Source organism: Achroia grisella, unplaced genomic scaffold (genome assembly GCF_030625045.1).
Source record: "Achroia grisella isolate CSIRO2021 unplaced genomic scaffold, CSIRO_AGI_Agris_v1 utg487, whole genome shotgun sequence".
In the NCBI taxonomy this organism is placed as follows: domain Eukaryota; kingdom Metazoa; phylum Arthropoda; class Insecta; order Lepidoptera; family Pyralidae; genus Achroia; species Achroia grisella.
The window spans coordinates 2,175,901-2,192,511 of record NW_026712891.1 but is presented as its reverse complement, the minus strand read 5'-3'; the positions used below and the strand labels follow the sequence as shown (position 1 = coordinate 2,192,511).

At 31.9% G+C, this 16,611-nt stretch overlaps 2 protein-coding genes across 2 annotated transcripts; one reads left to right on the top strand and one right to left on the bottom strand.

Annotated features, from left to right (window-relative positions):
* The first annotated feature begins 484 nt into the window (after positions 1 to 484).
* LOC131846056 (uncharacterized) lies at positions 485 to 13,482 on the top strand. Its single transcript, XM_059195277.1, has 6 exons — positions 485 to 864; positions 2,723 to 5,952; positions 6,398 to 6,565; positions 6,821 to 7,074; positions 8,372 to 8,565; positions 9,444 to 13,482. Exons 1-6 carry the CDS (start codon positions 855 to 857, stop codon positions 11,135 to 11,137), a joined length of 5,550 nt encoding a protein of 1,849 aa, XP_059051260.1. The 5' UTR covers positions 485 to 854; the 3' UTR covers positions 11,138 to 13,482.
* Positions 11,200 to 16,449, bottom strand: LOC131846058 (DNA-directed RNA polymerases I, II, and III subunit RPABC4). The gene is made up of 3 exons (XM_059195279.1): positions 16,225 to 16,449; positions 15,735 to 15,827; positions 11,200 to 14,094 (listed from the first exon to the last, which is right to left on the bottom strand). Exons 1-3 carry the CDS (start codon positions 16,286 to 16,288, stop codon positions 14,072 to 14,074), a joined length of 180 nt encoding a protein of 59 aa, XP_059051262.1. The 5' UTR covers positions 16,289 to 16,449; the 3' UTR covers positions 11,200 to 14,071.
* Positions 16,450 to 16,611: the final 162 nt, after the last annotated feature.

The window sequence follows — 16,611 nt, the reverse complement described above, 5'->3', positions numbered from 1 at the left end:
CCATAAAATATTGTGTCGCTTGATAGAACAATATATTATTACTATTACTTAATTAATTAAGAACCTCTATTAGTCTTTTGAATACATATAGGTACCCATAGAAATAAAAATAATATATAGAAATAAACAATGTATATAAATGGACTGACCATTTCGGAGTTTAACATAAATCACACTACATTACTATACGTTTAAAAATGTAGTTGTTTTAATTTCTACTTAAAATAATAAGGTAGGCAAGTACAATAAAATAATTCAGCTGAAGATGGCAGTAAAATCGCGGTGTTAAAGTCCGTGCATAGATACGTATAAATAGATTACGAAGAACAACCGGTCCGGTTGCGGTGAAGGAGAGAGATAGATAAAACGCGACATGAATCACTACTCACAGCGAATGCAGAGTCAGGACGGTGTGCGGGTAGTGCGCGGGTGGTGCGGGGAGTACAGGGTATAGCCGAACGGAACGAAACGAACCAACGATTGCTACAAACAGTTGTACAGTCATCCGCGGTGTGGCAACTAGCAGCGTTCTTTGCTGTAACACACCATTATTGAAACATCTGACGCTTCGATTCACGGAATGTAGTATTAGTTGTACCTAGAAAATCTTTTGTGAAAAGAAAGCGACAACGTTGTTCGGGTGCAGTGAGACAAGATATGATATACAGGTGTACTAAGTGTGTTGATGTGCGTGTTGTGTGGCGTGGATCGTCGCGCAATTATTAACGATGATTCACTTGTGCGCGGGTGAAATGCAGCCTATGGTACTTGTTGACACTTATTCTGGAAACGTAAACAAATGATACCGTGACGGCATTAAATTATTATTTAAAATATAATGGTGGACTGATTCAATGCACCGCGGTAAGATTGTAAATTTAATTAATTTTATTTTTACTCTTAATGTAGTATTAGTCCTGGTCAAAATATATATGTGTATATGTAGGTATATTGTATGGTTTAAGTAGTATATGGATATTTTCATGATAAGATCACAAATATTTTAATGTGAATTTTTTGTTTTAATAATATATTAGTATTATGTGTCGTTCTCGTCAGTCTGGCTTAAATGATCCATAGGTGAATATGAATATTATAAAACTGATGAATAACCTTTTCAATTTGTATACTTACATTGCTATTACTTTGATATAATGTTACGTTTATAAGTAATACGTTTCGTGAATCTTATATGAATGTACAAAACACGATTAAGTAGGTTTTGATAAATAAACATTCATATCAACCTAGGTAAGGTATTAGATTTAAAAATGTTGTTATCTACGTACTGCCGTCATAAATGTCGTCGTTGAATAAAAAATTGCATAAATATAAGTACTACTCACCTAATTAGATGTCTGCCAGTTACGTAATTAATGAATACAAAAATAATAATTGTGTTAAATATTTTGTATTTGAACCAAATATTCATTTGACTATCTTAAGGACTCAAATTTATACTAAAAACTAAAAAGAACAACATGGTTTGCATAAATGTAGTTAACATATAATTTCTTTAAGTTTTACTGTTATAGTATTATCTATATACAGTATCGTACCGCATTCCAAATCACTTTATTAATCTTTACTTGTTTATCGAAATTAAAATCCAATTAAGTAATACTTAGTTACGTTTTTATAGTTAATCTTATTACATAAATCCATGTCAAACAATGATAACAGTGGACGAAGACTCACAATAAGAATAACACAAAAGTAGTGTACATGATGCAAAATATCACTACGGGGAGAGCCGGTCGCCTTTAAGCATTATGAAGTATATGCAATATAGGCTGGCGGCGTGCTGGCGGCCGACACAGGCGTCGCCAGGGCCGCCTGGCTTGGCGCCAGGCCGGCGGGCGGCGGCCAACCGCCGGGATTCCTTTGTGTCATTACAACACTAACTTGTATTCCGTGCTATTCGCCTCTTTTGACTCTCCTATTACTTCTAACATATCTAATTAAAGTGTTGATTAATAATAAATATTAGGCAATAATAAGTTTATGTATAATATAATATTAGGATACGTTGTAATCGTGCACGGAGTATTAGTTGTTGGTCCGTTTTAAGCTTAGAGAGCTGAACAGTTAATGTGTCTCCGGTTCTTAGAAATTGTAACGCCTTCTCAGAACGCACCAACGCAGTCGTCCACAAATGAGTGAACGCGCAAGGCGAGGTCGACAGCGCACTACTACACATGTATTTTAAACGTAACATAAACACCTACACTTTCAACTATTCTCTTAGTAAAAATAAAAGGAAAGCCATAAACTTTATATATCTTTAAGAAGAAATTGTTTTGTTTTAATATTGTATAAAAAGCTTTTTGAGCATCTTTAAATGAGGGATATCCTCGTTCGTTAGCATAGGTTTATGTCTACGTAACGATGATGTCACACTACTCGCTAGTAGAAATAGCAGGACACATGCGCAATGCGTCAGCTCTGTCTCCACAATGTTCTGTTGTGTTGAATATTTTGGATGTTTGTTTGTATTTGTAAATACGATTTTTCCACAATTTTAATCAATATTTTTCAAATATAAAGGTATATATATTATTTTAATATTGAGGGAGGATAAAGTAGTAATGTGGCAAGAGCTTTTAGTTGGTTTAGTCTGATAATAATTTGACATCATTACGAACTCGCCTATCATATGACACCACTATAATTATATGTATATATTAACAATATTTACAACATGTTTTTTTTTAATTTTCAGGCCAAACAATCGCGGAAACGATGCCACTTACACAAGACAAACGTCTGGATAGTAACTTTTCCAACAACAATGATCAAAGTTATCTTCATAAGAAGTTTAAAAAAATGGCATCGACCATTACGGTTTTTCCAACAAATCAAATAAAGGGTGGAGAGTCACGATACAAAGAGCCCGACGTGGTACAGTCTGATTGTGATACGTCAATTTCTAATGGAAGCATCGCAGCGGCGCACCCGGAAATAGAAAAGATAAAATTTAAACTACATAAAAATATAGAAGATCAAGAGGAGGAGAAAAATGTACAAACTATTTATAATGATGAAAACATTAGGTTAAGTAATGTAAATGATAATGTTCAAGTAACTGGTCAGACCAGTTACGCTGATGAATTTTCTAATAAGACTGAGAACATTGAAAATGATTTTATCAGGGATGCCTACAATGGGGGTGTAGGTGGCCGTTATATATGCCCTTACTGCAAATTATCTTGTGCCAAGCCTTCTGTTTTACAAAAACATATCAGAGCTCATACAAATGAGAGACCTTACCCTTGTGTACCTTGTGGATTTGCTTTTAAAACAAAATCAAATTTATATAAACATCGAAGATCTAGAACACATGCGTTAAGATTGCAAGGGTCAGACGTGTCTGCTACAATTCACGAAGATGATTTATCCGGCGGTTCAGAAAGTGATACATCAATACCACCGACTGGATCTGATTCATCTGTTACTCGGCACGAGCATTACAAGTGTAATGATATATCATTATTAGAATTGTCCGATTATGTACCACAAAGCACGAATTCATCCCAACAGGATATTACGAAATCCAAAACAATTTATAAACCTAAATTCAGAGGTGCATGCCATCAACAAATGGACGAAAAAGATAAATTAAAGAAAACAATGTCGTCAAATGCCGATTTTCTTACTGAACATATCTCTAAAATTATATCAGATAATGAAGCCATTGTGGATGTCATAGATACACCTTTACAAAAAAAATATGGTAAAATAAAACAAATAGCAGAGAGTAAACAACTTTTACATGATTATATAGAAACTAAGCCAGAAACGTCACCATTAAATTTAACAAAGAGCAGCAATGATATAGAAAATACATTTAGGAAAAGATCACATTCGGAAAGTTTCACGTATATTGATAATCAGAAACACCCGTTAAATCCAGAAAGATCTATAATAAAAGATCTGCTTCTGAAAACTAAATCTAACGGTATATCATCTATTACAGGTGAATTGATTGAGGGACCACTATTTGTTTGCCCTCTGTGTCAAATAATTTACCGAAGTGCAGATAACTTAGAAATACATAGAACATACTATTGTAAAGGAAGTAATGTAAATTGTAATAGTATTTCTCCAAATTCTTCACAAAAGGATGTAAAACCTGTAAGACCTGAAAATATATTTGTAAGGAGCAACTCTATCAATGTTCGATTACCAGAAACACAACATAGTTCTTCTCCAAAGACGGCTTTAAAAAATAAACCTGACAACCTTAATATAATGAAATTAGAATCTAATGATATTGCTACTCCATTGCCATCACCTGGGCCTTTATTAGGCAGTACAAGACTTGTGGACACCAGAACACCCACCGAATGTAGGAAAACAGAAAACTTCAAATTAAAATCAGTCAGTCCAAAGAGAAGAATTGATAGTAGATCAGATACATATAGTCCAAGATTAACAGAAAATACTTCCCCTCGAACAGATATGTACTCACAGTCAAAAATTCGGTGTATTGATGGGAATTCAGTAGCCATAAGGTATTTAGAAGAAATGTCGCAGCATATGCGAAGTAATTCGACATCTCTTCAAATGTTCGGAGGCGAAGTAAAAATACTGGACCATGCAGGCGGTACAACTACTTTACGAATAGAACCGAGTAAGAATCAATTATCACCTATATTGGTACAGCAAAATATTTCTCCATCAAAACACAGTAATGATACGGAGGCGAGCAGCATTGTAGTAAGATCAGGACTTCATTCAGGTGGAACTATGGTTCACAAACCTCCAACTCCAAAAGAAATTATAAGTACTCCACAACCGCAAACTCCTAGAATTACAATATCAACTCCATCTGGTAATTTACCAAATATTCACGACATAACACATTTTCAGTTTCCACCTCTTAGTGCTATTACAGCATTTAATCCTTTGACTTTACCACCACTTAGTCCGACTTCGTCTCCTAATGGTGCAACGACCATTTTACACGGCGGAAAATTAATTCCCCATGTACCTGGTATACCTGGACCAAACACACCAGGTGTATTTGTAGAAAAGTCTTCAATACAAGTGAAAACACAAACACATGGTGATGTTTCCAAATCTCCTGTAAAATCGCCTAGAGATGATAATTATGTTAGTGTGGTTCAGTCTGTAAAGGGTAGTAGTAGTAAGTATGATAGCTTACGAAACGCAAGAAGTCCCAGTATAAGAACAAGTTCCTTAGAAACCGAAAAAAATAACAAAGACCATTTATATTTAAATAATGATACGTATTATACAACATCAATACCAGCTATTAGAATTAAAAATGTTGACGACCAACAAACGAAATCATTTTCGCCCGTTGGTAAATGCTTAACGATTAGACAAGACGGAGCCATTAAAAGGAATTCAGATAGTTTACCCAAGACACCTATTCTTAAAGAATGCAATTATCACCCAAACAAATTGAAGATAAAAGAAAAAAATTCTTCTTCATCAACGAAAAGTATTGAAATTGATAGTGAAATGAGAAGTTTTAATTTTGAGAACTTGATTACCAAGGTAGAAATATTGAATAATCAAATACCAAGTTCATCGGACGTGCAAAAGGATGAACAGGAATCAAATAACGCTTCTATTTTAAATGAACGATCAGAAACAGCATATTTTCAAAAAAATGTTACATCTAAAATTAATGCAGAAGAAAGGAAACCTAAGTTTTTAAGACCTTCTACATTGCCTCTAAAACCTGGTACGTTCACACCTAAAAGACATCATGGTATTACTCCTAATGCAAACACGATGCCTTTGGTATCACCTGAAACTCCTCGGCCTGCTAAAGCTTACGGACAACTTTATTTAAATGGAAATGCATATACTTATTTAGGCTTAAAATGTTCAACTAAAGTTTTCTATTGCACAATCAATCGACCGCAGCCTACGTATGTGCCTAATCAGCATTTCCTCTCTATGTACAGCAATTGGCAGGTAATTATATAATATTCAATTATGATAGACATAACCTTTTGACAGTTAGCAATTAACAGAAAATATTCTTTCATATTTTTTTAACAAAATGTGAATATGACGAAATGATAAATCACCGTTAACATCTGTTGTTAATAAAATAATCCTACCATGATCTAGTTTACATAACTTTATAAAGATTTTATGAAATGAAAATAATTTATTTAAAAAGTATATATATAGAACAATTTTGACATTACTTTCATACAGAATTAAACATTAATTAATTTACATTTAATTATTATTCACAATAATAAAAAAAATATATAAGTAGTACATATTAGTCGTCACAATTACTTCGACAAAAATATTGGAAAAAAACCCTATACATACATTTTTTTTACATATTTTTTAAGTATCCTAGTACTACTAGATCGCTATTTTATTAAGAATACATATGTTTCAGTTACTATCTGAGCTGACTCCGGATCCACTGGGATTATCAGCATCTAGTACTATGTCTCTATACGACTCACGTCATCGACCGCAAAACGTAACAGTTGCAGTAGTAAAACAGGATCTCATATTGACTCATTCATCAAAGTGGAATAAAAATTCAAAGGAGTATAAACAGGTTAGTGTTAAATCATAAACAGTAACCACATTATACAAAAAAATATTAACGTTTAATAAATATGTTTTAGCATTAAGTGTGTTTCTTGTTAGCAATTGTTTTCAATTGATACATTACATTGCGTACACATATAATTTGCTGGATGATTTTGGATAATTATTAAGTATTGCATTTAGCTATTAAATATATTATTGAATTAAATAAACATAATTTTATTTACGTTCAAAAAGACATGACTTTAATGTTTTGTTCTAGGTTACAGCATCGATTGACTCTAAAAAATCAGAAGAGGGCAAACTTCTGATATCTGATAGTACAATGGCTCCTAAAAAAGAGGTAACCGGCGGATTTGAAAGCAACGAAGAATATACATATGTACGAGGCAGAGGTAGAGGACGATATGTTTGTTCGGAATGTGGTATTCGTTGTAAAAAGCCGTCGATGTTGAAAAAGCATATTCGTACCCATACTGATGTACGACCATATACATGTACACACTGCGCCTTTAGGTAAGTTTTTATCGATATTACTATACGTATAAACGCACAACGGTTTTTATGTGGAAAATTCAAATTGACAGATTTCTATTTAAATAAGTGTTTTTTTAAATAATTATTTTCTACATTTCTTCAAGACAAATTGCTTTTGTAATATTAAATATGGGATATCATAAAAAAATATCAATGTGCATTAATTCTTGCCTTTATTTTATCATCCTGACAATTATAATAGAAATTTAATGTCGTGGTAATTTTTTTATATTTCTAATCATTTGATTTTGTTTTAAACAAAAACTCAACTTAAGTCATAGCAGTAAAATTTATGTTGCCTTTTGTGTACTTTTTGAAACTTTTTTCTCTTTACTTTCTTTTTTTTCCGGTTAATTTGGGGGTTATATTTTTTTACTATAAACTCACTGTTACGCATAAAACTAAGTTCAGATCTACTCTTTTAGATCTGGAGCTCACTTCCTGAACGCAAACCCATTCCAATAAAAGTACTTCAAAGTTTTCGTCACTTCACAAAACAAATAGTTAAATTTATATATTATATAATATAATATCAAATTTACATTATGTGTGTATTATTATTCATCATCATCGTCATTCCAATATCGAAATAATTCAGCGTTACCAAAGTAAGGTGTTAAAGATCATAACCAATGCACCTTGGTATGTAAAAAACCGGGAGGTGCATGACTACACAGAGATCCCAACGGTGCACGAAGAGATAAAACGCTCCTGTAAGGCTTACCGGCAAAGACTTCAACACCATACCAACCCTTTAGCAACAACTCTCCTGGACTCTAGGAATTACGTATGCAGGCTGAAAAGGTCACGTCTGGCTACGATTTAAAACAGCTGATGTATATTAAAAGAGGACCACATTATTGGATGTGGTAACTCAAAGCGACAGATAATGAAAGCTATTATACACCCATAATGTAAAGTTATTATAATACACCCATAATGTAAAGTCAGTCTTACGTAGGTATATGAGATATTACTGAGATAAGAAAAATATTTTTACACGTTTGTAACGGCTTCTTGGATGTTACCAATCATGCCTTACAGTATCCAGTATGTGGTATGACCACACGGCTATGACCCTAGTGGGCATATTATAAAATTCTTAATCCCTCGACGGTCTATGGCAAAGGTTATTTAAGTTGAGAAATTTGTATAAATGCAGAAGGGGAAACATGATCACATATTAGTATATATACGGTGATAGTTACCAAATTTTACATTAATGTAGCTTTGCTATTTGCTATAATTTCAAATATAAAATTATTATATTTTTCAGTTTCAAAACGAAGGGTAATTTAACGAAACACATGAAAAGTAAGGCTCATTACAAAAAATGTTGTGAATTGGGGATAAATCCAAATGAAGGCAACGATATTGAAAGTGGGGAGATGACTCAATGTTCAGGAGAAACAGATGATGACACTGACTCCGAGGGTGATGAAGGAAATGAAGGAGAAACAGAATCTAGTGGTAAATATGAAGGTTTCACTTTTAACACTTTAATTGATGAGCTATAATATTACAGAAAAGCAGGCTCTGCTAACTCATATCATATGTAGACTCACTTATATAATAGCATGGAGGTGGTAGGCACTGCTGTATACACAAGCATACGCAATATGTTAACAATAGCCGCCGCAAGGACTTAAACAGGCGTTGCTTAGTTTGGAAACGCGAGTTTGTAGAACTTAAGATATTAAGTTTTATATATAAAGTGCTTCCAAATCATCTTCCCTGAATTCATGCTCTAGGGTATAGGTTTTCTAAACTTATGTTCATTTTGCACTAATATTTTATCACTAGGTACGGGAATTTAGTGTACTTATTATATTTTAATCTTTCGCGATAATTGTTTAGATTTTATCCGGAAGTCTAAAGGATGAGAAGGGCGCATCCGTCTACAACATCGTACGTCTCGCTTTGCACTTGAAACAATTGTCACTGTCAAGTTCATGTTAATCAAATTTCTGTACATAATGATTAAATATTATACACATGGTACTACCAAATTATCTGCGTTCACTGTTATTATGTTAGTCATGAAGAAATATTTTCTGCAATATAAATATGTCTTTATGTACGTTCTCTATTTAGGTCTGAGACAGTTCTACTGTGACTGAAGCGTTAACACCTGTTTTTTAAAGCCTAAGTTAAAAATATTCTTAATGCAAATATTCCGTTTTGTATAAACGGAATATTTGCATTAAGAATATTTTTATGGATAAAATAATTACTTTAGGGACACAAAATTCTAATATAATACAGTGGCCAGTAGAAAGGAATGCAGTTAACTTGATAGCACACAGTATAGCAAAGATAATTATTGTATATTTATTTAATATTTTCAGATACGGAAGTGTGTAAATCAAGATTGCCAGAGCATGAAGCTGCACATTGTTTATTGTCTTTGGGAAGTTCTAGGCCGACTACATCAGCCACACCTGGACTTATAACGAGTGCACGACCTTCTACTTATCCATACACTCCAATAGGGTTAGAAAGTATAACAGATCCTAGTTCGGAAAAGATACTTCCTGTTGACTCTGTGGACTCAGGAATTGATGTGGAAAATGAACCTATGGATCTGAGTAAAAGTGATTTGAAATCGGTGTCTAATGTTACGGAAATACCAACTGCGAGAGAATCTAGTGTTCTTGCATCATTAGCTTCTAACACTGCAAAGTTACCTCAGCATCAGACCCAATGGGCGAATGGCGAACCAATGCTCCATACGTATTTGACAGAACGAGCTCTTTTAGACTCTAAGATAAAACAAAGTCAACTTACATGCAACCTAAGTAAATTAAGAAAAATTGAATTAGAACAATCTGTGTTTACGGAAACAAACGACTGTAGTGATAATAGTAGCAACACAGTAGTAACATCCGTAAGAAATTCTGGCACTGCACGTAGTGTGTCCCCAAAAAATGTTAACATGTTAAAAACATCTAAAAATAAAACTGACAATGAGACCCTTTCAGCTGCAGGTACTGAAGATAATAATGCAGGTAGAGTAAATGAAAACCCTGTACCTCTAAATACTGAATCAAAAGTTCCGCGCACATCGAGTCAGACGAACGCAGAGAATGCAAAACACGTAGTTTCAGAATATTTGAAACAAGCCAGACTAAATCTTAATCTTGTAAATATAAAGGAAGATTTACATAATCAAACTGATAATGCTAGTGATGAAACAAATGTAAAAATCAACACAGAGGATAACATGCAAATTCAAGATAAAAACAATAAAACAGATAACAATCTAGTTGAACATGATCCTGTTGCGAGAAAGGTCGTTATAGGTGTAGGAGGTGTAGCTTTTAAAGTAACTAAGGGAAAAGGATTTGAGGGTACGTCTTTTCCACCTGGTCGACTTATGGAAGACGGTCACAGAGTATGTGATTTTTGTAATAAAACTTTTATAAGACCATCGCAACTGAGACTACATCTCAATATACACTACATGGAGAGGCCATTTAGATGCAGCGTGTGCGCTGTGAGTTTCCGAACAAGAGGACATCTTCAAAAACATGAACGTTCAGGTTCGCATCATAACAAAGTTTCAATGACATCCACTTTTGGCGCGGCTACATCGTTCAACCCGCGTCCATTTCGATGCTCTGACTGCAACATAGCTTTTAGAATTCACGGCCATTTGGCTAAACACCTGAGAAGTAAAATGCATGTAATGCGACTTGAATGTCTCTTCAAATTGCCTTTTGGGACATTTACCGAAATTGAACGCGCTGGTGTTAGTTTAACTGACATTGATACGACAGATTGTGCAAGTTCCCTTGCTAGTTTGCAGTCACTTGCTCAAAAATTGCACGAGAAGGACCCTACGAAACTTGAATATCGTGAACCGAACGGCATGGTCGTGGCATCTCTGCCTCTGGGCAGAGAATCTTCTGAGGATGAAGACACAGTTTTAACTGGAGAAAAGATGAGTGACAGTGATAAAAGTAGTGAGATGAAGAATATTAATAATAGTGAAGGATTGAACATAGAAACAACAGTTAATTATAGTGCCACAGATAATTAGTGCCAAAATTATATTAAGTAGGATATTTTAATGTGCAATTTCGTTTTGTTGTTAATTTAAGGTGTAATTATTCATACTGGGGTTTGACTCAGACGTGTGAAAACAAAATAATGCGCTTTAATTATAAACATATTTGTATTTTGTTTCTATGTAATTGCTGTGTTTTGTAAATATCTCATGATGAAGTAATTTAAATATTGTTAAATTTGCTTCCAATGTAAGGCTTACATAATTTGTTACTATTATTAGGATTTATAACAAAAAAAATATTAGAAAATATTCATGAACTCGATTTGAGAAAAGGAGAATCTTAAATACACTTTTAAACTTCCCTAAGTGGTCCATGTTCCAGGTGAACTACATTTAAAATATCAATGATACATATTAATTACAACTCTATAAAATTAGTCAAGTTTATCTTGATAAGGCCATAACTACGTTTTATGTATGTATTTTTATAAAATATATACCACAATGTACTACTGTACAATATCTACTTCCAAAATCCTTTATCTTTAAAATGATTGGCATATCAACTTCCATAAACAAAATTTAGATGTACATAAAGCATAAAATCCTTGAAGAGTCTTCCATATCAAAAATAGTTCTTGTGCTAGGTATTTCTTTGTAATACTAATTACTCTTCATTTGGGTGAATATTTGACGAGTATGAGTATAAAAATGATTTCCATTTTCATTAACAAACAATCAGAGATAACTGTTTTTTGTGTGGTTAATCTCAAAGTGAAATATTGTCGCTTTATCTTGTTATAATATTAAAACAACTGTTGAATTATTTAATGTATAGTCGTGTGTGTGTATATTTTCCGCAAAATCTACTAGTTATTGTCTGTTTTTATGACAGAACTGAAATTATATCATTATGGTTAAGCTACTTTACCTACTTATTATATACGTAATTGGAAATGTTTATTTTATGAAATAAGTACCTATACCTACATTTTTATACTTATTAGTTATTTATAATGTAATTTTAGGTATTTTGAGAGCCTAACACTAACTGGATTGTATATATTTATACAAATAAAATATTGAAATACATTAGGTGCAGGATCTTTAATTAGGGTTCTTACCCTTATAGTGTGAAGGGATCATACGTGTCAAGGCATCATTTAAAATTCATAAAATATTTTTTATACGTGATGTAGATAAAAATATATCGTATTATTACAGTTACCTAAATAAATAATTTATTTATGTGCATGCTTCTTAATAATAAAAATTAACAGCATTGTTGACACGTAATTTTGAAAGTTTATTATCAACTTTTTGATATGACAAAATGTTCATTTATCAGTTTATAAATAATTAAATTCATGGCACTAAAATCTTCACAATTCTCCTACATTTTTAAATGGATTAAAGGAGTTTCCGTATGACTGTTAGTGAATTAATATCCGAGTACGACACACATACTTCTTGGTACAATCCTATTTCGAAAAAGATAGATATTAAGAAGGGTTCGAATTGAAAAGTGAATCATTAGTAAAATAATATTTCTCAAAAATATAAAAACTATAAATTGGATGGAAAAAACCATTACGTAACGAGTGAAAATGAAAAATGAGTTAGGAAATTATGCCAGATAGTAAAGTCACTTCAATTCTAAAACTTAAAACATACGATGATATTTGAGTACAACAATAACTGTACAAAACGACAATATTTTATTGCCGCAGCAGAATATATCTTGTTTTTATATAGTTTGTCGGCAAAATTTGATTTGAATTGTGGGAGGATTTATGTATTAACGAATATAATGGCCTGAAAATAGTATTTTTAGTTGATGACGCCTTGTTTTGGGCGGCTTTATTTTTATTCTTTTAGTAAAAGGCCTCATGGTTTTTTTTTTAAATAAAATAAATAATAATAAATCGAGATTGAGAGTTAAACTCAGGTCTCGGGGAAGTTTTCTTTAGTTTGTACCTATTAAAACCACTTTTAACTTAAAAACCCCAAACAAGCCTTACAATGATGCTAATGCCATATTTTAATTTATTAAAGTGACATTATATTATTTCCCTATTTCATCAGATTCCGGTACCCTATATGGGTTGACAACATTTATGGAATTAAACGGTAATTCCAGAGTTTTAACTACGGATTGAAAAAAAAAATTTCAACTAGATAAATATATACAATAGAAATTCTTTTCAAGTGGAACGCGTTACGTCATCATCTTATTACATCAATAGTAGTTCAGTTCCGAATAGCATTAATAAATTACATACAACGGTTAACAAAAAAGAAACTAATAAAGGTTAGAGAAGAAATCAACTTTGATAAATTCCTTTCTGTGTATATTAATTTAACAAGGATCACAACCCAGTAAATGATATTTCTTTTTCTTTGAGATTGTGAAGTAAAGGAAATCTATTAGCCAAATGCCGGATTCTAAACTGGCATTAACTATTTTTTTGCTTCACATTCATAAATTAATATGGTATACTATATACTATCATATCCTAAAGAAGATATTCTGTGTGATAATCAAAACTTTTTTATACCTAATTGAATTATCATGAAATTTGATATTCATTAAGTAAATAGAACATATTTATATAGCTGCATATTTCAATTTAATTTACAGTAAGATAGTAAAATGTAATTAAAAGTTTCTTATCCATTGCACTCGAGAAGAAACTTTTAGGGAGTGTGTAATGTTGTAAATTTTCTACTGTAAGTTTTTGTACTGTAAGTTGTGTAAGCGGCAACATTGTTATAGTAAATATTTCATTTTGCTTGAAGAAATTTTATATTGTGTATATATCGGATAAAAATAAAATACAAACTTGTCAAATATTTACTCATTTATTGATTATTATACATTATACTTATGGATGGATATTTTATAATTCTAAGGATATTAAATAAATGTAAAAAAGAATCTTGTTTTATCCTTATTTTTCTGTCTCAGCGAGCATCGAATACCACCACTGATGAAATATAAAATTTGTTCAGGAAAATATTTCAAAGGAATATTAATTTTATGCATTCAATGATAATGCTTGAAATAAAACATTAGGGTTATTAAATTATCGAAAATAGAAGTATAGAAACGAAAGCTTATTGCATGCTAAAGTCAAAATTCATGCAGATTTACCATCATTTTGGTATTTTCAGGTTACTGAGGATACTAATATAGATAGATAAGAATATATGAAAAAAATATGGCAATCTCTTAATAATGTGGACTAATGAACGGTCAGGTTTACCCGGTTTCTGCTGGAAACCATCGTAATAAGTTCCTAGTGAATTTATCATGATTGGCTAACTAACCTGACCTCATACTCGTTCTATAATCATTAGCATTGGCGGGTGCACTATTCTATTATAATCCACATAAAACCCAATATTCGTCCAATGTATTGAATTATCTTGAATGACTAATTTGCAATATACTCAGTAACAACACTTGCATCCATGGGGGCTAATTAAAATACCAAAATAACAGTAAAAAATTAGCCAATTATAGAAGCAAGAATAAACTATATTAAAAATGTTATACAGGTCAAGTCTGTAAGTATCTACTTATTTTTTCAGTGCATATTAGAGAGGCTAAATAGAAGAAAAGCAACACAAATCAGTAATTTATTGAATTCAAAAAGTGAGTTTGGTTTAGATTGTCTTATAAAAGAAATAGTTTGACCCCTCTATGTATTAACTTCCGTTAAACAACAAGTCTTTTTTAAATAATGTTAACTGAATATACGGTAATTGTTTACACTGGGCACCAGTGGAGGATGATAAGATGATAATGAGGTCAGGTCAGTTAGCCCATTATGTTAAACTTACCAGTAATTTAATTCTTTAATTCTTTAATTTATCACTACGGTTTCTAGTGAGGACTGAGTGGATGTTGAATCTAACATGGTACATCAGAGGTCATCAGTCAACATTACTAAAAATGCCCATTTACCCCTGATTCTAGATATTATGTAGTACCATACCTTAAATAAGCTATGTAGATTTCTCAAATATTCCAGTGGGTTGCATACCCATGGGAATATTTGATATTGTTGGATACACAGGCAAAACATAATGTTTAGGTAAACAAGATTATAAGATTATTTCAAATATCACCTTAACATAAGTAAATATAAAATAAAAGGATAAATACTTACCTCCATTAATTAGACTGTATTGGTACATACACCCATTAGCTGTTACTTGCACATAAATCATGCTCAGGCATATTAAGACATGTCAAATATTTTTAGTGTCTATTAATTTGCTTAAATGTATTATGATGTTAATGTAGGTATGTCTCATAAAATGTATGAGTGACAAACAGAACATACAGTTAAAACATAACAATAAAAAAACATGAGAGAAAAATAAGTGCAAAACTCAAGCTATGAATAATATAATTAAAACAAATAAATGCAGGCATTCACACATACAATAAAGCCCAAAACCATATTAACCTAGACAAACTTCATAATATATACAAAGGATAGTAAATATTGTTAAACTAACTTAATGCATGTAGCTGCAGTGGACTTTTATTTCAAAGATTGTGATTCTTTCTATTACATATTCATTATACATATATAACTAATTACTAAAAGGATACATCTCTTTGTTCTTTTCTTGTACATTATTCTGTATCCACATTCTCTGCATCGGATTGGATCTTTGGTCTTTATTTCATTTTCTTTATGACATTCTGCAATTATAATAAAATATTAATTTACAACTGATGTAATAAAAAACTATGAAACTCACTATTTCAGGTAGCCTTACTGGTAATTTGCTTTTTTGTTCAATATCACACTTTTGTTAAATTATTCTATTATATATACATTATATTAACTAACAGTACTATAAGAAAGAATATTGAATAATAATGATTTAATAATCATAACTACATCATGTCACTAGGAGTACGACAGTATGCTAGTGTAGGTTATATAAATATATAAAATAGGGTAGGCATCATTCGTGCTTTGAAGAACCTTGTCATATGATTTAGAATCGTAATATGTGAAGTCCCAGCACCCTTCACCTTATTATTTATGTTAATTAATACAAAAAGAAAATGCAGACGTTCAGTATTGGCATACCTCCACACACGTATATCATTGGAACCTTTGTGGAGGACTGCTCCTTACTGCTTGTATCAGCCATGGCTAAAATGGAGATATTTGGAATTCCTAAATTAAATTGTAGGAAATATTCAGTACTTTAAAAGTTGTTAGTTTTTTTAAATTTCAACCTCAACTTCAACAGTGTAAATTAACAAAATACAACTCATGTTATTATTATAAGTCCGTATGACAAGGACTGCCAAGTTGACAACTGACAAATTACAACAGAAAGTGTCAGTTTTTTTAATTCTTTATTCATGACCATGGATACAAGTCTTTCAGTCGAACACATAACATGAAAATTTAAACAAACTTATAAATAAATTATTATATAAGCTTACATATCACAATTTCAGTAATTAT